At 44.4% G+C, this 24,284-nt stretch overlaps 1 protein-coding gene across 1 annotated transcript; it reads right to left on the bottom strand.

Moving 5' to 3' along the window:
• Positions 1-6,054: 6,054 nt before the first annotated feature.
• UNC119 (unc-119 lipid binding chaperone) lies at positions 6,055-23,947 on the bottom strand. Its single transcript, XM_033078095.2, has 5 exons — positions 23,801-23,947; positions 14,290-14,403; positions 13,316-13,418; positions 12,399-12,571; positions 6,055-11,438 (listed from the first exon to the last, which is right to left on the bottom strand). Exons 1-5 carry the CDS (start codon positions 23,916-23,918, stop codon positions 11,326-11,328), a joined length of 621 nt encoding a protein of 206 aa, XP_032933986.1. The 5' UTR covers positions 23,919-23,947; the 3' UTR covers positions 6,055-11,325.
• Positions 23,948-24,284: the final 337 nt, after the last annotated feature.

The following is a 24,284-nucleotide window of genomic DNA, read 5'->3' as shown; positions in this document are numbered from 1 at the left end:
CGGCCAGAACCCCTCAGGCCTTTGAAGATATTCCTGAAAGAATGAGCAGCATTCCCAATATTTTATTTTGATAGAGGAGAAACAACAAAAAAAAATGCACAAGAACACACAGAGGAAGTGCAGTGGGATGGCTCATTGCTCTAAAACATGACAGAATTGTAATAAAATATTTATGATTAAAGCAAACCCATGGCATGTGAAAAAACCCATCAAAACTGACAGTAGGAGTCTGGACAAGCTGAGCTAAATATCTGTGAAACTCCAAATTCACAGATTTGAAAGCGAGAAAAGCAAAACTGCTTTTTCTGGGTCAAAGATCTATAATTTATGGGCACGACAAGCCATCCATGATTTGCTAATTCCTGTGTGTCACTCGTGTCCTCTGTGGCCTCAGAGGCACCAATATATTCCATGCCTGTGACCACACACATGATCACAAGCTGGAGGGGGAAGAAGAAATAGAGAAGAAATCAAACTGCCAGACTTCATTCTGTTTTTTTTTTTTTGGTAATGAGTCTTTGAAGAATGATCAGACATAAAGAACAAAAGGGAAAAATGACTTTAACATGTTTTTTCTTGTGCTTTCTGGAGTTTCTTGTATCCACACCAGAGGTTTGTCCTCCCTTTATAAAGTTATTTACTCAAAGCACCTAAAATGCATTTAATGGAATTAAATTAATGGTTGACATTTCACAGAAGTTCATAAGAAAAGTCTTGCAAACTTTTATTAACAAAGAGTTCTGTTGAAGATAAACAAACAAACAATACTGCAAGTATTTACTAAAATAAATTGTCTGGGTTTGGGTTTCCCTTCCTGCTCCACTTCAGGCTCCTGCATCTGAAATTTTATTGTCTTGCTTCAGTTCAGCATTAGGGATTCTATAGACACAAAACCAACTCATTGAAATATGGATTAATGAGGAAAGAGTTCTACTATAAATTACAATTCCAGAACAATTACTTTAAAAACTTTAAATAATGTTTATTTAACTACTTTTATTTAAGTTTGTATAGAGCTTCTGCAATACTTATTTTTGACTTTTGAAATAACTTGACTGATAGCACATAAACATTTCCTTAGAGCTAGTGACACCTTATTTTGTACCTAACATAAAATCTGTATTTTGCACACATTGCAAATCTATTTCAGATACATTTGCATTAAATTCCATTTTAAGCAGCACTCTGAAAACTGGGGGAGAAAGAAAGGAAAGAATGAAGTTTTCCCAGTCCAGGGCTAATGCTGTCTGTTAATCAGCCTCTTCCAAAGAGATTATGCAAACCTGTCTAGAGAAAAAATAACCTTAAGTGTAATTACCATAAAAATATCTTATTACCAAACAGAAGAAAGTGCTCACTGCTGCCCTCTCCAACATATGATTAGGAAAAATTTGCACTGTAAAGTTTAGGATTTATTAGCTTAACCTTTTTTTTATTGCAGGTTTCATTTAAACTTCAAAACATCAAATAACCATTTATATTGGACTGTGTTTTGAAGCTCTTTTCTCATGGGCCCAAATTATTACAATTAAAAAGCCTCCCGTATTTGCCTGTTCTTGGTATGAAAACATCACCCCTGAACATTCAGTTGTTTTTGTTGAGATAGGAACTGATCTAGGAAGAATTCTGGCACAGCACTGAGCTACTTAAACCCAGCAGTGATTAACTGGAATTATGGAACAGATAAAACACTGAATATCACATCAGCTGTCTTGTACACAAAGCTTGAGAAGTGCAACCGACTTATTGGCACTTTCAAACAAATTTAAACTACTGGAATAAATATTTGGATTCCAGAATTTAGTTTACCAGGGCTGCTGCTTCGTTTTTGTACTTCAGGCTTCCAGATCTGTGTGTAAAATTTGTGTTTAGACAACAACATTAAATATCAAAACCAGCAAACACTTTTACATGAGCTTTTCCTGACCTTCTAATCCATTTCCAGTCTTACACAAACAAAGCCAAAACCCTCAGTAGTGGAAAATTAACTCTCTGGTTCACTGTGCATTCCCTCCCTGCAATGACATAAATGGAAGCTTTAAAAAGAAGCATTTTCCATCTGTGGTCACAGCAAAAACTGAATTGAGAACTACTAAAATAATGATGGAGTTACCATAAAACAGAACTTAACTGCAGTCTGTGCAGAGGCAGAAAAGGGCTGTGTTTTGGGTTCAAAGAAATAAACACACACAAAGAATATTTGTTTGCATGGAAAATACTGAAATTACTGAAAATTACAGCAGTAGGAAGATCATTAATGCACATGGCACTTATTTCACCTGGGGGCCTTATTCAAGCAGCACACTGATGACAAATACCAGGTATTGGGTATAATCACAATAAATGCAGACTGAAAGGTGAAATTGATGATTTCTGGGTCTTTTTTTAATCACAGAATGGTTTGGGTGGGAAGGGACCTTCAAGACTATTTTGTTCCAACACTTCCACTGGCCAAGACTGATGTTGAGCCACAATTTCCATGTCCTTCACCGCCCTCAGAGCCAAAAATTTCTCTCTCATATCCCATCTAAACCTCTCCCTGCTCAGTGCCCTTGTCCAGACTTCCCAAAATCCCCACCTGCACTATTAAAGGCCACAATAAATTCACCCCAGAGCTATTTTGCAGCTTGGATGAATGGGAGAATCCTGCTGTGGATGGATCCAGCTGTGAGCTGGGCAGGACAGCCCAGAGGAACCAGGAAAGATTTATTCCTGACAACACCAATTAGGGCTGGCTTTGCAGCAAAGGTCCTCGTTAGCCACGTGAATTAATTCCTTACTCACCCCATTGGCACCAGGAAATTCATTCCAGCAGCAGCCCAGGCTGGATGAGGGGAAAAAAACCCACTGAGAGCCAGGCACAAAAAAACCACTGGAGAAGGGAATTCACATTATTGGGATGAACTCAGAATTCAAGATCTTGCTCGTCCAGGAAGCTGCTGAAGAATTTAATGAATTTAATTTCAAGTACATGAATAAACCCAGCGTGTTTGGGCCTGCTGGAGGAACCAGGCCTCAACCATCTCTTAAGGCATTTATTGTATTTGCCTTTCCCTTCTAGATCAACTTCAGAACATTAAAAAATTCCTAAAAATATTTTTCTATCAAATATCCAGTTAATCTAGGAGAAAATAGCAATGCTTAGTTGGCATTAAAGACATTTAAAAAGGTGGAATTTTTGTTTTGGCTGGAAATGATCTTTCCCATTTTAACACATCTTACAGAAATTTAAACACTGGCTGAAATAATACTTCTTACAAGTTATCTGAGTGGTGACACTCGTGCTTGTGTTTCCTCCAAGCACAGGAAGCACAGCCCTGTGTTTGTCAGCTGCAAGGAACATTTCTGCAGTGTTATTTGAAATTCAGGTTATGAGCAATGCCAGCTGATGAATTCCAGTGGGGAAATATCTCTAAAATCTGACATCTCAGTGCTGAAGAGCCGGCGTGTCTGGGGCAGTTGTTCCTCTGAACTTGCGCTCAGCTCTCTGGGCACACTTTAATTTCCAGGGTTCCAGTGAACCCTCTGTTCTCCTGACTTATGAACCTGTGCAGACATCAAAGCAGGCAGCAGGGTTAATTAGACACTTAATTATAGATCAGGATGGTAAGGAATGCATTTGGGAAATAAAAACACGATTTTCCACCCCAGTCAAATGCCAGTGCACAGAGTAACACTGGCACAACACTGGTGCACTGTGCCCTTCACCCAGCTCAGAAAAAACAAAGTTTGGGGTTTGGGGTTTGGTTGTTTTGGGTTTTTTTTCACCAAAATAGATTCTAAATATTTTTAGCTTTCAGGTCTGGCACATGTAGTTCTCTGGGCAACCTCAGCCAGGGACTCACCACCCTCACAGGGAAGAATTTCTTCTTATACCTCATTTAATCCCAATTATTCCCCTCTTCTGATTTATCCTGTCATTCCACAGGAAAGGAAGAACTGAAGGTGTTTGGAACTCTTCCCTCCTGTCTGTGTTATCTCCCTTTCATAAAGTAAATTTAATTATGTGTTTTCTCTATTGTTGTTTGTAAATTCCCTGCCTGTTTTTATTCCCTGCTACAGATTACTTTCATATGCAGCTTCATCAACATGGTTTACACCCTCCACTAGAATAATTAAATTATTATTAAATAAAGCAGGCCTTTGTTATATAAGGTCCCAGGTCAGTTTTCAAAATAATGGCTGGGAATCATCCAACTGCAATTATGCTCTACCTACCTAAATTCTCTTTGTAGTTTTAATTAAAAGACATTATCCAGGATGATTTCACCTCCTATTTTAAGTTCTTGTACAGCACTGGTGAAGGGGAAAAAAATCATCTCTGTAATGGAATTGCTCTATTTTGTGGGCTCAAATAGGGAGAATAAATAGGTTTGGGTTATCCTAGCATGCAATGAGAGATTTCAGTAATCTCTAAAATTATCTTTAAAGTAAGATCCATTGTGTTAGAGGGGAAAATTGGGAAATTTGAAGTACTTTATCACTGAGAAGTGTTCTTCCTACAAGTGAAAAACGTTAAGGGAATGCAAGTCAGAGATAGATGAATGCCCTTGAACAATGACAAATAAAATTGAGGCAGGGGGTGAACACACAAGATTGCCACAATAACTCAGCAGCTGAGAAATGCTAAAGGAAATAAGAATCTGAGGAGAAGCAGAGAACATCTCCAGAATGATCAGACATATTTATTGATAAATGAGGCTGACAAACCAGCTAAAGAGGGGGGGAAGCATTGGTAATGCAGTGTATTTTTGGCAGACATTAACACTGTGGAGTTTTCATGGGAATAATTTTTTTTCTTTTTAAATTTAAGGTTCTTTGCAACCTCAGATGATTTCTAAGCAAGTCCAGGTAATTATACCTGCACCAAAATCAGAAGATTGTTTAACCTGCTTGATTATTATTAGCACTGATTTTTTTTTTTTTTTTTTTTTTTAGGTATCAGTGAATCAGCATCCAGTCCTTGCAAGAATTCCAAGTCACAATCCAAAAGGGAAACCCTTGTATGAATAAATTCCTTGCTCAAATTCCAGCACACAACAGGATATTGTGTCAGTGAGGAGTCCCCAGGAATTCCATGGAATCACAATGAGTTATAGAAGACGTTTTCAACAAGAACATTCTACTTCTCTTCTTCTGACAGCTGTTCTGCTCCCAGAGAAACACAGAGATATTCCCAGGAATTTCTGAATAAAACATCAAAGCCATCAAGATGGAATTACTGCAGTAAAACTCATTTCAGCCCGAGCAGCTGGTTCAGTTTTAGTCGATAAGGCAGCAATTTTCACTTTAATTTCAGAACTTGCTTCTTCAAAGCAGAAATCCTTCAGAAGCACAACCTGCTGCCTAAGAGTGATCCAGGGTTCTGTTAATGTACTTCAAAACTAATTTAATTTCACTTTTTTTTTCAAATTCTCAAATTTTTCACTTTGTTTTTCAAATTGACTTTTCAAACTTGCAATTTTTTTAAAATCACAACCTGATACACAGCTGTGATCTGTGCAAAGTCCCATTAATGTAATTGGTACAAATTTATTTTAATTACACTCCAAGACATTTTCCCATCTGAAAGTTAAATCCCACCTGAACACTTTTAATTGTGATGGTTTTACCTCAGAACTACCCAAACTACTGCAGAGCTTTCCATCAATCACCAAAAAACGAAGCTGCTCACACATTTGCACAAAAACTGGAGATTGAATATTGATGGAAGAGACCTGAAATGAAAGTTTGAACGCCTTTTTTCATATAAATATTTAAATAAAATAGACAATCACCCTCGTTTCTAGGATCAATAATTTATTTCTTTTTTTTTTTTTTACATTTTTCAGTTTGTTACAGGAGAAGAAACACTTGCTAATGGAAGTGACATGTTTTTGAACCATTTTCCGAGGTAATGGAAAAAGTTAAGCATATTCCCTAGGATGCACATCGATGACTAAGCTGCCAATATTAAATCAATTGAAGCAAGTGCAGTCCCTATTTAAACCTTGTATAAATTAATTTAAGGACTCTCCTTCTCCTACAGGAAGACTAAATTGTAGCATCTAATCTTTCTTCTTTTTTTTTAATCCTGAAGTCTCAATCTTTTCTCTCTCTCTACTTAATCTGCAAAAAGTGAAACAGGCTGAAGCCAAAGCCACAGAAGGGATTCTGTGCCAAGGTTCCTTCTATTCCTGGTGATTTCCTCAGTTCCCTCCTGTCCCAAAAAGGAAACAAAAGACTCCCAGTTTTCTGAAAACCAGATTCTCTGCAGGACAGTGCATTGCATTGCCACAGGATGGGCCACAGTGGATGTTCTCCTAGCAAACAAATCATTACCAAGGTACAAAGAATTAGAAATTAACTCAGTAAAAATGCTCCCAGTGTTTCCCAGTGGTATAGTAACCAGAATCCTACTTTCCTTCCACAAAAAATAGATATTTTTTTTTATAAATACATTTTAATACAGACAATTCTGTCTCTATGCAAGGAGAAAAAAAAAACAAAAGTCACATTCAAACAGGTTTGCTGGGTGCATTAAGATACAAGCAGACCCAGAGCAGGCAGGAGCACAGAGGGTTTTTTGGGGGGCTGCAGACACACAAACACCATTTCACCCCACTGACCAGTGATGGGGAGCTGCAAGGGGAGACCTGGAGCATCACACCCCTCAAATAAACCAGCAATATCCATGTAGATTAAATGATATGAACTCTCAGTGGTATTTAATATTTAATACTGAAAGCCTCTATGAATTCAGGCAGTGTTTTTGCTGGGGGTAGAGAACCACGAGCAGGAGCTCCCAGCTGCCTCAGACCAGCAGAAAATTGAGTCACTCACCCTGGCCTTGGAGCTCTTGGGTCCAAAAAGCTGAAATTAATTCTTTTTTCTGTCCTTGTCCTCCTTTCCCTCACTTTCCCCCCTCAAATGAACACAAACCTGCCCAAATTTTGGTGCCACACACACGGTTCCCAGCTGCTGCTCTGCAGCCCCAAACAACAGCACTGACTTCTATGGTTTTCCTTCCTAATTAAAACTGAGCTGTTAACCATCTTTTCCAGGTTATGAATAATTAATAGAGCATTTTTTATAATTCTTACTAAATGTGACAGTTGGGTATTAGCATTTTCTTACCTCAAATAGCCCCAATCCTTGCATGATTAAGAGTTCCCTTTTACTTTTGTCATGAAGATTGGGGTTATTTTTTTATGGGCTGATATGCAGGATAATTCTCAATATACTTCCACACTTTTTTTCTCAAACTGAAGGGATTTGGAAGTTGGTAGCTTGTGTGTTTCACACACAAGCCAGCCACCACTGTGACACTACACAAGATTTTGAATAAAACTCAGAGGACAGAGGTGGACCTGCCCAAAAAACAAGACACAGAGAGAGATTATGAGCAAGAACTAAAACCCCAGCAGATTGTTTTCAACCCTGGAGAGACCTTCTACATTACAATAAATAAATAAATAAATAAATTCCTCTGAGTTCAGGAAGGGTGGACCACTCAGTTGTTTCAGAAATGTCACCACGTAACAGATAATTCACAGAAACAATTTTGGCTTTTGCCACTGAACTGAGAGCAAAGCTTCTAGATTTTCAACCACAGCTGATGTGTTAATTCTGAAAAGAAATGGTTCTCTCCCTGCCACGGAAGTGTGAGTTATTAGAGCATGCAATGTGTTGCTGCTTTTCTTAAAAAACCCTGACTACTAAAGGAATCCAAGACTGACAAAGTGAAAAAAACATGTCAACTTATAATTTCCCCAAAAGAATGTGTTGAGCTGTAATTTCCTTGTCTCTCAGAAAAATTATGTCACTATTAGCACTCAGAGAGACTTAGGTTTCTTTTTCCAAGATAAGTCACTGTGTAAAGCACACATTTAATCCTGGTTTATGACAGGAAACAGCCGGGCATTATTAGCAGATAATCTTGGTTAGCTCTTGATGTTTTCTTTCACTTTCAGAAAGTCAGATCCCAAATTGCCAGGCTGGCTTGTTAAAACAGAGCTCTAGTGCTAATTAAAGTCATGTTTAAAATGAGATCAAGGAAGAAATACAACAATTATTTTTTTCCCAGAGCCAATATTTTGTGATTTCACAATGAACTTCCAAAGTAACCCAATAATGATGAATGTTTTAAATACAAAATAATAGCTAGTTTAAGCACATTAAACAAATTCTTCCGTGAACAAGGCTGCTAAGACTTCATTTCTCAACTGGTTTATAATAAGAATCAGCTGCCAGTTTAAGGGGAAAAAATGTGGGTTTCACAACTGGGCTGCAAACTCAGCTCCCTTTCAGAAGGAAGCTGAAATTATTGGGTGCTGCACAAAGTTTGGTCTGTAACACCAAATTTTGAAGGTGTTTTTTAAGCAAAACAAGAAGTGGCATTAAAACAGCAACTGCACAGCCAAAATTTTTGAAGAAAGATTCTCATAGTGCTGTTTATGTGCCTCATGTCAACAGCAATGTGATGAGCAGGTGGGAATGGAACAGAAACTCTCTCCTGGACAGTGATCCCCACATGTTTGTAAAGATTGTGCATGACCTTGAGGAAATGCTAACAAAGACATGAGATAACAGTGATAGCTACTTCAGTGGGACTAAAAAAAAATAAAAATCATCTTCATTGCACTTCCCACAAAGTCCTGGTGTTTGCCTTGGTTTAGGAATCAGAATTTGTTATTTGTGGCAAACTCTGGGGATTTTTAATAAAGGTAAAATTGTCCCAGCTGAAAAGCTAAAGCTAGAATTGGTTGAAATTGATTTTATTGAAAATGTCCAACCTTTATTTCTGGCTTAAAATATTCCCAATAATATTAAACAACAAACTCACTTGGTGTAATAACTCCCACATGATTCACACAAAATTTTCTGTGAGACTGGAATTATTACATATATAATCTGAATTATAAAAGATTTCAAGGAGAGGAGCAGCTGATAATTCATCCTCTTGTGTTTTAACCTACCCTAGAAAAATGTCAGAAATTCCATTCATGCTCTGCACTCCTGGGAAACACTGTGACTTTCTCTTGGTTCTTTCATAAGGGACATGTCTACCCCTCCAATTTCCCTTAATCACAGTAATATTTTTATGGAATTACTCTTTTTTTTATAAGTCTTGAAATGAGGTAGCACAAAAAAAGGAGCAGAAAATGACTATTTCAGAGGAAACTCCATCAAATGACCCAAGAGCCCACACCAAAGTACAGCTGATCTCATCACAACTTATTAAATAGATGACTGGCAACTCTGGGCAAATTCCATTCCTAAAAGTCTTTTAAAAATCTTATGCACAGAAGTGACTTATGAATAGCAGGTGAAAATAACTCCCCCCAAAAAACCTTGTACATGGTGGTAATTATAAATATACACTCTATTTTGTCTTTAAATTAACATTTTTTCTCCTGCCAATTGAAACAAAACTCAGAAATACTTAAAACTTGCAAAATGTCATTGGATATATGATTTAACAGCCCTGATGAAAAAAAAATGGGGGAGGAATTAAAACATTTTTTAAACTATTTTAATCTTTAGTAATTACTGTGCTATAAAATTAATGGTCAGTAGCTGAAAGTGCTGCACAAATAATGAGGAAATCCTTGTATCTCTCAAACTGATCAGTCAGCTGTAAGCTACTTGTATGATTTAATCCACTAGAGGACAAAAAATAGTGATAGATACAAGTCTCACTGTGATAATAATTACTACAAGCTACTACTTGTGTAAAATCAGTGAACTTGACACACTTTTGTACCTACCAAGCTTAATGAGAACTGTGCTGCAACCTAAATCACTGTGGTTTTTTCCAAAAAAAAAAACCTGCCTCCTCTCTCAGCAGTCAAAAAAGCCAAGGCAAACACAAATGGTGACACATTGAAAACATGACCACAACCCAACAAGAGCACAAAAACCTCCCTGTCCTTAGGCTACACTTGGAATTGTTTGTCTGACGCAGGCTGCGACTACACAGATGCTCCTCACGACTGGAAATGGTATTTTTATAAAAATTATTACAATTATTACACCTATCCGAGGCTAACATAGAATGGTTCCACTTCAACCTCACAGAATTAGACATGGAGACATCAAGTATTTATAGAAATATCTACAGACTGCAACTGTCTTTGATTTTTGTTGGTTTTTCTTTTTAAATATCAGTGAACTGACCTTCAGAGTAAGGGTTTCATGACAACAGGTCACCCCACAGTAGTTTATTCTTGGTGTTGCTATTTCTGGGGCTAAATTGGTGTTAAACTTCTTACAGAGTCTGAAGAGAGAATTTTTACTAAATTTTTTGCTGTATGTTAAAGTTGTAGATTATTTGATTTAGTTTCACCTGTATTAATATCTGATGAGAAAAAATTTTAACAAAGGGAAAACACTGTCTTAACCTCCTTTAGATGCAGATACAAACAGAAAAATTGGAAATTCCACACTCCCCAGCTGCCCTAGACAATTAAAACGTTGCTTTAACAAGCAGTGCTGAAGTCCTGATCTTGGTATCGAGCAGAGATGAAAGAAAATAGACATGGGAATGTGTGGCATGAAAAGGCTGCATGTTCAATAAAGCAAAAGTGCTAAATAAAGCTAAAATCCTTCTGCTTTTCCCTGATTATTCTGCAAAAAAACCTGAAATTAATGGAATGTACTTATGGAGGTTCATAGAGCCACAATGCCATTTTACCTTCACCTGAAATGTAAGAGGAATGTAAATGTAAAAACCCACAATTTACACAGCTCTGGCACTGAGCTACTGCTCTACATTGCAGGTTTTTGGTGTTTCCAAGGTTAAACAGAACATTACACAGAAGGATGGAAACTAAAGCATGAAATACTCATGGAGAGCCAATCTAAAGATGGAACTTGCCTTGGTGAGATGTTTTGCTCGATATTTTCAACAGGCTGGACAAGTTAAATTGGCCTTTGAAGCATTCACAAAGAGAAACAACCACCCAAACCTCTGCCTTTGCATCCATCCACTCCCATGGTTTCTCTGATTACATTCTTTGGGAAAGCAATCCTAAAAGCCACTCGAGGGCAGGAACATAAATTCACAGAATTAGGGCAAAACCCCTCAGGTCCCACAAGGCCATTTTCAAAGCAGACACTTAAAGAACTTAGGGAAGTGGTATCCAAAGACGATTTTAGCCTAAAACTTCTGAAGAACTGCTTCAAAGTTCAAGAGAGATGTCATGAAACTCCTACTGTGGCAAAGAGTCCTTGGTTGGTGGATCCTTGTCCAGGGGACATTGCAGGCAGCAGAGCTGGAGGTGTTTGGGATCCCTGACCATTTCCAGAGGGAAGGGGAGGCCAGCACAGCTGGGGCCATGCAGCTCAAGGTCCTCCACTGTAGGAATAATCTGCCTTGTTGTGCATCACCAGCTTGTTGTCTACAAAGTAGAAACTGTCCGACTGTGTCTCGTAGGGATGCAGGATCATCTCTCGAACTGTGAGGGGGAAATGGGGGGAAAAAACCCAACAAAATTAACAGTGCTGCTCAGGGCTGGGCTCAAGCACTGCTCAGTGCCAGCCAGGCAGCTGCAAAAGCAGGTGAAAAACCAAAAACCCAAATGGGAACTGCCCAGCCTCTCCTTGTTGGTGCCTTTTAAACAATTCAAGCATTATCATGGAATTTTTAGGTTGGAAAAGCCCTCTTAAGGCCTTAAATCCACCCTGAATTCACTAAACCCTTGTGTCACACCCATACTTTCTTTGAACAATTCCAGGGATGAAAAATGTTCATAATCCAAATATATTAAGGCACCATATAAAGGAGACCTCAGAACAAAAACCCATTACATTTTGAGATGGGGTTCTTTTCGCTTTGTTTTAAAAATAGTGATAAAACAGTAAACTCAAAGTAAATTTGTTCAGGCCTGACAGCAGGGCCTCACTGCATTTTGCACAGACTGTAATATTAGTGCTGACACACACAATTAGGGGTTGTAAAGAGGAAGATCACAGAGATTTAGTGCTTGTGCTATTGTGTCTTGGGAGAGAGGAGAGAAAATAAAAGTTATGTTCATAATAAAACCTCTCAAGCTCACAATATAGCACATCAAGCATTAAAACAGATCATAACATTTAAGTTATCCATTTATTGGATGTCTTTTTAATCTTATTTTTTGCTTGTTTTATAACACAATTATCTTTTTTTCTCTCTGATACTGAAGCTTCCCTTTTATGAATTAAAAAAAAAACAAACAACCCAAGTAACTGCCTGGTGTGTGATGAGATACATCCTACTAGAAAACAAAATCTGTGTTAACACAGATAAAAAAGGATGAATTATTCTACCCAACCCACTCTCTAGAGACAGCTCTTAAGAAAGGGTTCCCCCCAAACCACCTCAGATGAACATCATGGTGTGACAACCCAGAAAAGAAAGTTTATTATAAAGAGCTTACTGAGATCCTCTGAGAGCTGGGGGAATTCATAGATGTGCTCACAAGTATTTTTACTGCTGGGGATGCAGAAGCCAAATTCAAAATCAAAACTTTTCAGCAGCTGGTCACGGAAGTAGTGCCTCTCAATCATACGGAAATTATTGATGGGTTTGTCCCCTACTGTGAATTCCACCCTGAAAAAAAAGAGGGTAAAACTGATGTGAGCTTTTATGCTTCAATAAGATCTGCACCATTCCTGAAAGACAGAAGAGAGCTCTGAAAAAAAAAATAAATAAAAAGCCAAAAATGCAAAGCAACAGCACTAATCAAATTATTGTTTCCTCTTCTACTCAAAGCATTCTACAGGGACACACCACAGCATTAGAAAAACATCTTAAAGCTCACCCAATTTCACCCCTGCCATAGGCAGGGACACCTTCCACTGTCCCAGGCTGCTCCAAGTTCCATCCAACTAGGGATGGAACAGCCACAGCTTCTCTGGGTACCCTGTGCCAGGGCCTCCCCACCTCCCAGGGAACAATTCCTTCCCAAAATCCATCCAGCCCTGCCCTCTGGCACTGGGAACTCATTCCCTGTGTCCTGTCACTCCAGGTGCTTTCCAAAAGTCCCTCTCCAGCTCTCCTGGAGTCCCTTCAGGCACTGGAAGGTGCTCTAAGGTCTCCCCAGAGCCATCTCTTCTTTGGATGGCCTTCCCACTCTATTTTACCTCTTTTAGCATCAATTTCTTCAGCACCAGTCCTACCCAGACTGAACAGCCTAAAGCGGCAGAGAAGGCAAGAGGTTTGGAGACCCTCATAACAAATGCAAAATTCTCCTGCTCAATCAACTTCCTGGCAGGATGAAGATGGCAGAGATGGGTTTTTCCCTGGATTTCAGCTGTTTTCTGTGCCAGCCCAAGGAGCAGGGGGGTTACTCACGTGGCTCCCACTTGCCGCAGCCGGAGGAAGGCCGGGGTGAACTGATAGCGCACGAAGCGCCCGGCGTTGGGGTCCACATCCTTCCTGTCATTGTGCTCCCGCTCTGCAAAAGCACAGAGAGAGCTCTGTCACAGCTGCCTGACACCCAGAAACCCGGGGGGAATGCTTGTGGTGGTGTCCTTGTGCCACATCAGCCAGGAAATCACTCTGGTGCCGAGCTCACCCTCCTCACTCAGAGATGGGACGCTGCAAGGTGGTCCTTTGGTTTAAATGATTTATCTTCTGGATTTCTGCTCCTCATCTACTGCTCCTGCCTCACATCAGGACTGCAGAGTGACTCTGAACAAGCCATTTCCCCTTAGCATGCTTGGTTTGCTAGCTATAAGCTACAGAAAACCTCCTGTCACCTGCAGGGAGGTGGGGAAGGGTTAAAAGCGCTTGGCCAGGAACAGAACAGCTGCCCTGGGTTTTTATCACCACTGGCAACAGGCAACACTTGGATGCTGACATGTAACACCTAAAAAATTAATTAAACAAAAGGAAAAAAAAAAAGCAAACGTTCAGTTTGTTTAACTTGCCTGTTGGCAGTTCCTCCCTTTTGGAAATACCATTTTCCTGACTCCTCAGTGAGAGATGTTAAACTAGCAGCTAAACTATGTGCAGGGGGCACAAAGTGATGAACAGCCAAGAAAAAACCACCCAGTGATCTCCTCCTCCTCCTCTGCTCCTGTTTACAACATCCATCTGTCCCTTCCCATCACAGATGGCAACAGGAAGAGCACAGCAGCAGCCAGCTCTGCTCACCCTGTGGTACAAAGAGACACCTGAAAAACATTCCTGCTGCAAGATAGGGTTCCAGCCCTCCTGCAGTGGAGAGATTGTGCCTCTTTTGGGAAATACATGGAGCAAAAGGAGTGGGGAAATGCAAAAGAATGAATTTCCTCCTGGAAACCTTATTTTGTGTGTGCACTCACCTGAAGCTGCTGGCTTGGTGATTTCAAACAGGACTGTGCCAGACTCCATGTCCCGGATTTTGAACCTGGTGAAGTCTATCTTGTAAACATTTTCCTCTGGAGTGCACAAATAATCTGCAGGGGGAAACAAATTTAAATGAAGGCTGCCCTGAAATACCAGGAATTTCTGGCTGTTCTCTGGAGGCCACATCAGCAGTGAGAGCAGCCCAAATGCATTGCCACTACTGCCTGTTTTAACTCAAAACTGATGTCTCTGAAGACAGTCTCAGTTCTGGAGGCTCACACTGCCCTGCTCAGACAGGACAGGGAAAGAAAGAAAGGAATAAAAAGAATTCTCTCCCCCAAGACACAGAGGTCATCACCTTTTCCCAACACTGTGCCAGCAACTTCTGCATCCATTTCCTCCCCAGGGTACTGAGACTAGTCAGCACCTCCATCAAATCCCAGCCTTTCCAGTGTTAAGAGGCTTTGCCTGTTTTAAAAACTGCCCTGTGGCAGAATGCAAGGGCTAAGCAGCTTTGGGAGCACTAAGCTGCACTTAACTGGAACAGGAGTGTCCTCCCCTGTGCCACCTCCCTGCTCCAGCCCTCTGCACACAAAGGGTGGCCTCTTCTCTCCACTGATGCTCACCCCACACCAGGGCTTGTTCTCCTCAGCACTGAAAATGATGCTGAAGCCTTTCCCTGCGTTAGGAAAACAGGGAGAGGAGCCCTTCCCTGCTTTGAGTATCTCTGAGAGAAATCCATGGAATCACAGAATTGTTAAGGTTAGAAAAGTTCTCCAGGATCGTCCAGCCCAACTTTTCACCCTGCACTAGTGTTCAGCACAAAACCTTGTCCCAAGTGCCACATTCACAGGCCTTTTGAACACTTGCAGAGATGAGGATTCCACTACTAAAATGCCCACAGTTCTGGCCTTCAGCCTTGCTGTGCCCTGAGCCAGCTCCTGGCAGAGGAACTATCCTCCTCCCTGGGGAAGGAACACATGCAGCACACACTGAAAGCAGCTCCAATAACTTACTTTACCCTGACAAATCTAAAGAAACGCTCTGTGACAAGTCAGGTCAGCTTTCAAACAACAGCACTTTCAAACAACACAACTTTGATTGATGTAGGAGACTGGTTCTGGAGGTTCCAAGGTGAAAATAATACTTTAACATTCTAATTCAAAGCACTTTCTCAGCTACTAATTCCTGCTGTTAATCTGAGCTAATCACTTATTTCTGTCTGCTCCCCTATTTCTGAAACTCCAACAAACCCATCCACCTGAGGCTTAGTCACTGACTAAATAAAAACAAGATAAAAGTGCTCAGAGGTCAGACCTGCCAATGCCAACCCAACGTCAGCACAGGTCTAAGAAATCCAGGACCACTGTGAGAGATTTCTGAGCTCCTGGGCACAAACACCTGGCACCAGCACTTTCCTAGAAACTTTTTATTCCTTCCAAATCTCCATAACTTGGAGAACTGTCCAAGTGAACTCAGTGCAAGGAACAGAGGTGTTAAATGTTCTCTGGACAGTTTTACTGCTCTCCAACAGCCCCATATGGTGAATGCTCAGAGGAATGCCAGAGAATTTGTGGATGCCCCATTCCTGGAAGTGCTCAAGGCCAAGCTGGATGGGGTTTGGAGCAGCCTGGTCTAGTGGGAGGTGTCCCTGCATGGCAGAGGGGATGGAAGTGGATGATCATTAAAGTCCCTCTTAGGCCAAAACTCTCTGAGTTTCTACAATTCTATAAATGGGAGAGGACAGTGTAGAAAGCATTCCTGGCTTTTGGCAGGGATTTTCCTTCCCTATCAACACAGTACAAGCTAAAACTGGCAGCAGCACCCACGCTGTCAGGAAGAACAAGTACAAGCTCGACCTTTTTACCACCACAAGAAAACACAAGCCTGTGTTTGGCCAAATACCCCAAGAACTGCACAAAAAATCCTTATTTTGTGTCTTTAACAGCAGTCAAGAAGACAGGACAGGAATTGAAACCCAGCCCTTGCCTTAGGCCCAGATGTTTAGCATTCCTCAGGGAGATGTCCTGCAATTACACCCTGATTTTATGCTCTGACACATCAGCCACCCCAATTCCTAACCCGCCCCACAACTTCCAGCTCGGAGCACCAGCATGCCAAACACAAACTGATGGAAGCAGGCACAGCTTCCCACAGCCCAGCTCCCCCTCCCTGGGCCATGGCTGTTCCCTGGGAAGGCTGTTGGCAACCTGCAGCAGTCGCCCAGGACACCTTCCCTGGAGCACGCTGGCAAATCTGAAGCTGCATTTGTCTGCAAGTTAATTATTAAGTGTTTCTACTCCTGCAGAATTCCTGCCCATCCAGCACCATGGCAACAGCTTTATCCCCCTCCTTGGCAGCAGCGTTGCTGCAGTAACAGGGTCCATGACTCATCTGGAGCAGAGGAGAGCCAAGCAGAGCCTCCAAAGAGGAGTAAACCCCGGGTAGAATCCCCATCAGGCTCCTGCTCATTGATGCTCGCATTCCTACATTGTTATTTTCCAACTCTTTTTGCCCCGGTAATATTTTACACCTTTTTTTTTTTTTTTTTTTTTTAATCAGCATGCCAATATACAACTGGATGCCATCCGGGAAGATCAGCTGCCAGAATACTGCAATCAAGTGAGTTTTTAACTCCTCTGGCAGTACCCAGTCTCCTAGAAAGGAAAAAAGAAACCCAGAGGATTGTATATTCCTCTCAGTCTATATTACATTTGTTTCTGCTATTCCTGTTCAAAAATCAATCAAAGTAGCCACGTGCTGGTTTTTTCCCCCACACGTAACAGGAGCCTGAGGCTGCACTGGGAGGTCTTATTGGGAATGGACTGCTTGCAATTGGCAGATCCTTCTGCTTAGCTGAGCACTGTCAGATTTGCTAATCTCATCCCATACACACTTATTTTTAAATTACTGTAGGGCCCAGTTGCCCACACTTCCGTGACTCACTTAAATGTATCATCTGCTTCCCTTATCCTAATTCACGATTTGGGGAAGGGAGGCAGCAGCCATGGTTATTTTAGCTGGGAATGAGGCAGATCAAACCTCCACACAGGGGATTGTTACAGAGAATGGTGGGTTGGTCTCTCAGGACAGAGTATTTTCTTGTTTCTTCCACTTCCCCTGAAGGAGGTTGTGCTGTTTCCCTGTTAATAAGGGAAGCATCATGGTGTGTGCCTCACCTGATTTAGGGATGGAGGCATGGACACAGCAGCACTGCCATGGAAAACCCATCAGACTGTTTTTTTATTTATCCTAAAGTACCCACATTTAGTAGTGAAAAAAAAAGGTCACAAAAGAGGAGTAATTCCTACCCTTTCCTAGAGAATTGTCATATCCCAGACCTACATCCCCAAACCCTTCCTGAAAACAATTAGGAGCCACTTCTCACTCACACATCACCATTCCTGATGGTGCCTCTCCAGCTTCTCTCCCATAACCTCTGGATCATGCCCAAAGATCTGAACTTCCCAGTTTTAGAGACAATTTCTATCTTAAGACCCATTACAGTTGTGAAGAGTTTGGATCACAACCAACACCGCTGTGGTGGTCTGAGGAAGCAGCAGAGGTGATTGGCTTCCTGAATGTGGCTCAATTAACTCCTTCACAAATTCCCCAGTGCCCTTTGTAGGAAAAATTGATTCCAAAGTGACCCCAAACAGTTCAGTGCTCCCAGAATCAGCAGGTGCTCCTTCTCTTGGTACAGCTCTGAGGTGACAGCTCCACTGTCTAATCCAGGAACAGACAGTTTTTATACAGGAAACCTTCCTGCCCTCCCAAACCCCACCAAGATTACAAAACAAACCAGCAGAACAGCCTGGACAATGCCAGCAGGCACTACCTGTGAACACTGGCACATCCTGAACCCTGGTGCATAATTCCAGGTGTGTATTTTTGCAGCTGGTGTTACAGGGAAGCACAAAAGGTGAGGTATAATACAGTGCTAAATAACACAGAAAAGCAAACAAAGGCACTTTCTCCTCTCAACCTTTCCCTATCATTTAAATGCATGAGATCAGGTTTGCTCCTCATCACAGAAAACTAAAACTTGATCCTATATTTCCAAATTTCTTTTTAACCACCCCACCAGGCACATCTTATCACAAGTTTCATGGGCAATAGAATTCACATTCTTTGTTGTGCTCCTTTCCCCATCTCTGCAATCAGGAGGAAGCACGTGTCCCCTCTCACAGACACCAGGGATATTTCTGTGCTCATCAAGTCTAATCTCAGATGGGGCAGCTCCTATTTTAAGGCCTTAAGGGCCCACTAAGGAAAGCAGAGCGCACCCAGGGTAAAAAAGAACTGAAAATCTGGTTCTGGAATGTGTGCACAGCAGGAGGATGCTGTACAAGAGACTGAGGCAACAGCAGTGACTTGTAACAGGAATTTCTGTCCCCGACACAGACAACAATAATTTAGGGAATGGATGAGGAGGCTCCTGTAGTTATGCAGGCCTATTTCCTAACATGCATTAACCAACAAGGTCAGCAGCTATTCTGAAGCCAACTCCCAAGACATAAGCCAGGTATAAAGCCAAGACAACTGCAGAGGAATTGCCAGGAGCTGGAGATTAGGAGATTATGAGATTGAAGAGTCTCAGGAGGAAGCAAAAATAGCCCAGACCCTGCGAAGAGGCCGAGTGGTGACGCAGGACACGGAGCAAGACCTGGGGGCACGGCAGGGCAGGGTCCAGGTGCTATTGGTAACCTGCCCAGACAGCCTGGGCTCAGTTAAAGAAAAAAAATAAACCATTTTCCTGTCCTCTGCCTCAGGAAAGAGGATCTCCTCCTGTAAAATAGATCCCTCCAGCCCATGGGGTTTGGAGGACCAGGGGGGATGCACAGGGAGGGGAGCAGCTCCCTCTGACCTAGCTCTGGAATTAGGCTGCTGCAGCATCCCAGAGGGAAAATCCTGCACCAGAAGGATCCCACAAGGGTTCTTCCACAGCAGCACATTTACTGTCAAGGAAGCAGAGGGATTTAGGCCAGGAGGCTCCAGGCTGAGGCACTTCCCAAGGTCCCCAGAGCCCCTCAGTTGCCAACTCCTACTGCACAGCTCACCGGGCTCTGATTTTGTGGCAGCCTGCTCATCTCTTCTTTTCCTTTTTTTTTTAACTTCAGCTAGAGCTTTCCACACTTCACCCTCTCACAATTAATTTGTTCACATCTCTGCAGCCTGTGGATGGAGCTGCTCTTCCCCCACTTCCAAGGCACCCAAACACTTTCTCCTGCCCCCTTTTCACGCTGATCGCATTCAAAGTCTGAAACCACGTGTACAATATCAACTAAATCAGCTATTTTTGGGCTGAGCCAAAGCCAAGCTCTGCCCAGACCCTCAGGCTGATTCTCTCAGCTTTCCTCTTTGCCATTTCCACCAGGGATGGCCCAAACCCACAACCCTGGGAGAAGAAGGAATCCCACACCACACACACACACACCATGTGTGCTGCCCCTGGGAATCCTAACAGCTCATTCTGTACTGTGAGACTTTGGGAAACACGAGCCCTGGAAAAGCTCACAACCTGTGTGGGATGCTGAGGGAAGGGTCAAAGGGAGAGCAGCTTGGCACAGCTCTGGGATATGGCTCTGCAGCAAGAAATCAGCACATCAAAACACAGCCACACATCACAGCCCTGGACAAGGCAGAACAGGGATTTGTTAACCTCGCAGACAGCCACAGCTCCTCAGAACTCCTAATAAAATACATTCTCCCCATTAAGTGGGGAGGGAAGTCATGGTCCAGGAGTGGCTTTGAAGATGGATTCATGCACATCTGCCTCACATTCCTGTTAGTGCCTCCCTCTCTCCTTGCCTATCCACACCCCATGGATTTAGAAATGGATTTGAACATGGATCGTGGACTTGAACTGTTGAAGCAGAGGGCAGGGAAATGGTTTATCTGGGTTTTTTTCCTTTAATTGACTGCAGGAAACTGGTATGAAAGTCCCCCAAGAAGGGTCTGGCCTGCCTAACCCACTGAGGCAGCCCTGTGCCAAACTGGCCTTTAGCTAAAGCTGCCTAGAGAAGTCTCAGAGAAATCCCAAGTGACAGCTCAAAGAAGAGATTACTTTCAGAAATGATTACATGTGTGTTCCTTATTTCTAGGGTTTGTTTTGAAACTGTTTCCAAGTATGTAATCAATGATTTATCCCCTTGGTTTGCTAAAATAAAATCAGAATTAGAATAAAACTTTAAAAGTAAGATTTGATCTAGTATTACAGGCAAAGCATGCAGGTGATAAGCAGGGCAGCCTCAGAGGCTGGAGCTTGTCTTTTGTTACACATCTGACTCCTCTGATCCTCTGGCTGCCTCAGTAATTAATTGCAATTTGAACTGAGCTCTGCCCCACTCCTTTGCTAATCTTAAATTAATCACGTCATGAGCTTTTTCCGCTTTTCCCAACCACAGTTGTGTGAGCGGGTGACAAATCTCGCTAATTGCAAAGGAAATGGTTCTCCTGCCTTTACACCTGATCCAGCTGGAGCAGTGCCAGAACCAGCCTGGCCAGAAGGCCCAGATATCCCAGGGCAGCATCCCAGATCCATCAGGCTGGACCCCAGAAATGCTGTGGGCCCAGAGCTGCCAGGGAATTTAACATTGGAAGGGCTCAGAATGTGCAGGGCAGTTCACACAACTCCCCGGTTAAGCTTATTAGAAGCACATTAGGAGCAGAGCCCAGCTGGCTCCTGTGGCTGCCCACAGAGCCACATCCTGCCTCGCCACCCTCCCAGCACAGCCACCTCACAGTCGGTCAGCTGCACCCACTGGGAGGGCAAAGTCCAGCTGTGCTGCCTGATGGAAAGATTATTAGGGAGGAATTCTTCCCTGTCAGGCTGCTGAGGCACTGGAACGGGTTGGGCAGAGAAGCTGTGGCTGCCCCATCCCTGGAAGCATTCAAGGAAAGGTTGGATGAGGCTTGGAGCAAGCTCATCTAGAGGCAGGTGCTCCTGTTCTTGGTGAGGCAGCTGGAACAAGGTGGTTTTTAAGGTTCCCTCCAATCCAAACCCAAACCATCCTATATACATCCACGTGCTATAGCTAGAATTCCATCTCTCCCTGCACCACCTGGAAGGCTGCTCAGAAACACACAGCCTGTTCCTGGTGTGAGCATTCCTAAAACATTCCTTCCTGTGGTACCATGCCCTGCTGTGCTTTGGTTGATGAAGTAACCCAAAAATATGGGCAGCCCTCCCCAGGTCCCAGGCAGGACACAGTTTAATGCAGTCCCTCACCAGTGTGAAACTGCTGTGCTACTGGCCCATGAGTTTGGATAAAGATGGATTATCCTCTTTCTGGAACAACAAAGGGCATCCAGGGCACCAGGCCATTTCTGTTGGTGCACCAACTCCTTCAACTTCAAACTGTCAAAGACAGAATTACTGCAACAGGGTGTGGTGTCTGCCCTGACACTCTGCACGTCCAAAAGGTTGGGGCAGCTGTGAACTTCCCTCCCACAGCCTGGTCCTTCCCCCTCCCCTACCTGAAGCAGAAGAGTGGAACAGTTTCACATTGCTATTTTTGGCCGTCTGTTTTCAAGGGTGTAGAAATGAGCAAAGGCCATAAAATGCCCAAAATAATCATTAGGTGTTAAAGACCTGAAAAATTTCTTTGCTTTCTGTTAAACCTACCAGCAGGAAAAGGGAGCTGGAGAAGGGGAATTGCAAAGAGTTCCTGGATGATAAGATACAATATGCTCAGCACGGATGTGCTGTTTACCTGTATCCCCAAACTCGAAGAGGGTTTCAGGCATGGAGAGCATTTCCTGGCTCCCCCACATCCAGCAGGGCAGGAAGCACTTCCCATGGTAAGCCTGGGACACCATCACAGTGCCTGGCTCTGTTCAGCACGACCCATCTGCACCCCTGGTACCAGCGAGTCTCATAGCAGGAGAGGAACACAACATTTTCATTTCCATGCATTTCACATCCTCCCTGCTTTCCAGAGCACTCTGACCCAGGCAGACAACAACCAGCTCTGCTCCAAGCCTGGCTCACCAGCTTATCCTTCCCTGAGCTTACCAAGAGCGTGCACCATCCATCCCCACTAGCGAGGTGACAGCAAGGGTGTGGGGTGGCCCTGTCCCCTGCAGACAGCCCTGGCGAGGGCAGGGACACTGAGGCTGCCATGAAGTGAGCAGTGCTTCACACAGCCATGGCTTGGATTCACCATCCAACTGAGGATGCTGGCAGGATGCTTCAGTGCCTGCTGCGTGCCTCTCCCTGCTACAGGCAGGGGATTTCTGGGCAGTGAATCACGCAGCTGCACCAGCAGAGCAGCTCAGCTCGCACAAGGGGACCCAACAACAGCAGCCCCTCTCTGAGGAGTCTCTGTAAGCCCTTCCTGAGGGCTGACATGAGTCCCTGCCGGCTGTCCTCCTCCCATCCTGCTCACAGAGCAGCCCCACGGGGCTGGCTGCACGCCCCAGCACCCACAGCCGCATCCTTCCTCTCCAGGCTCGGCACAGCCCCGGTGTGACACAGAGCTGGCTTTGAGGCCACAGCACACAGTGCTGCGAGGCACAGGGAGCACAGCCAGCCCCAGGCCAGCCCCTCCGCCCTGACAGAGCCCCAAAGGTCCTAGGACATGGAAAAAGGACTTTTTGGGACACCAGGGCAGATTGAGCCTGGGCATTGCTGAGGCCAGGCTGGCCTGAGGCACACACACTACATGGAATGGTTTGGGTTGGAAGGGACCTTAAAGACCATCTGGTTCCAACCCACTGCTGGGGCAGGGACACCTTCCACCAGCCCATGTTGCTCCAAGCACCATCCAACCTCATCTTGGACACTTCTAGAGATAGAGCAGCCACAGCTTCTCTGTGCCAGGGCCTCACCACTCTGCCAGGGAGGCATTTCTCCCTAATATCTAATCTAAATCTGCTCCCTATCAGCGTGAAGCCATTCCCCCCTGTCCTGGCCCTTCCCCAGCTCCATGTACTGCTGTCCCGAGCTCTTCTGCCAAGCACAACAGCCCCTCCAGCCACACACTGCCACCCACCACCCCCAAGATGCCCTCAGCTCCACGGGTGTTATACTGGAGAGGGGGAAACTGGGATGGGGGCTGCTGTGAAGTCCCCCCCATGCTGTGGCCAGGGATCCAGCCCATCCCATTGCCGTGGGCACAGGGTGGGAGGCTCCACTTGGGGCACAGACACAGGGAACGGGTGATGGGGAGAGCAGCGAGGAGCATCCCAACCCCGACCTTCGAGCGAATCGGGGGCTGCATCCCCAGCTGCGGGCATTCCCTCCGATGGCACCCAGCCCCCGGGGTGCCACATCCCGGTGCGGACTGTCCCTGCCGTGCTGCATCCCCACTTCTCGTCCCCAGGGAAGGGGGGACCGGTTCTCCTTTTCCCTCTGGGTTAGCCCCCTTGAAAGCAGGAACGTCTCCTCTTTCCCCCCCAGATAAGACCCCTCGGAGAGGAGAACCGGCTGTCCTTTTCCCCCCGAGGAAAAGCCCCACGGGGACACGGTCCCCGCGCTCCCCCCGCGCCATCCCCGGCACGCACCGCTGGTGACCCGCTGCAGCCCCAGCACGTCGTCGGGCCCGATGAGCGCCTTTCGGCCCAGCTCCTCCTCGGTCCTGGCCGCCGCCGCCCCGGCCCCGCCGCTCTTCTTCACCTTCATGGCCCCGCCGCCGCCGCCGGTGTGAGCGGCCCCGGCCCCGCTGCGCGCCGCCGCACCGGGAGGGGCATCGCCATCACCGCCCCCGGCCCGCCCCCGGCCGGCAGCACCGCCCGGCGCCGCGGGAGGGGCAGCGACCACGGGCGAGCAGGAAAGCCGCCCCCCCACGCTGCTCACAGGGGTTCAGAGCAAAGCCTGGCTGCTGGAGGAGAGTGGGGTCCCCCCTCCTGCAGGTGAGGTGGGGACAGACCCCACACCTGGCACAGGGACACCCGCCCCAAGCAGCCTCACAGCGGCACACAATAGAGCTGGAGCTCGCTATGAACTCCCGGGGGCTCTGCACCCATGGATGGGATGGACTCCAGGAAC

The sequence above is a fragment of the Catharus ustulatus genome, chromosome 22 (genome assembly GCF_009819885.2).
Source record: "Catharus ustulatus isolate bCatUst1 chromosome 22, bCatUst1.pri.v2, whole genome shotgun sequence".
Lineage (NCBI taxonomy): Eukaryota > Metazoa > Chordata > Aves > Passeriformes > Turdidae > Catharus > Catharus ustulatus.
The sequence above is the reverse complement of the archived record's forward strand: the minus strand, read 5'-3'. Positions and strand labels throughout refer to the sequence as shown.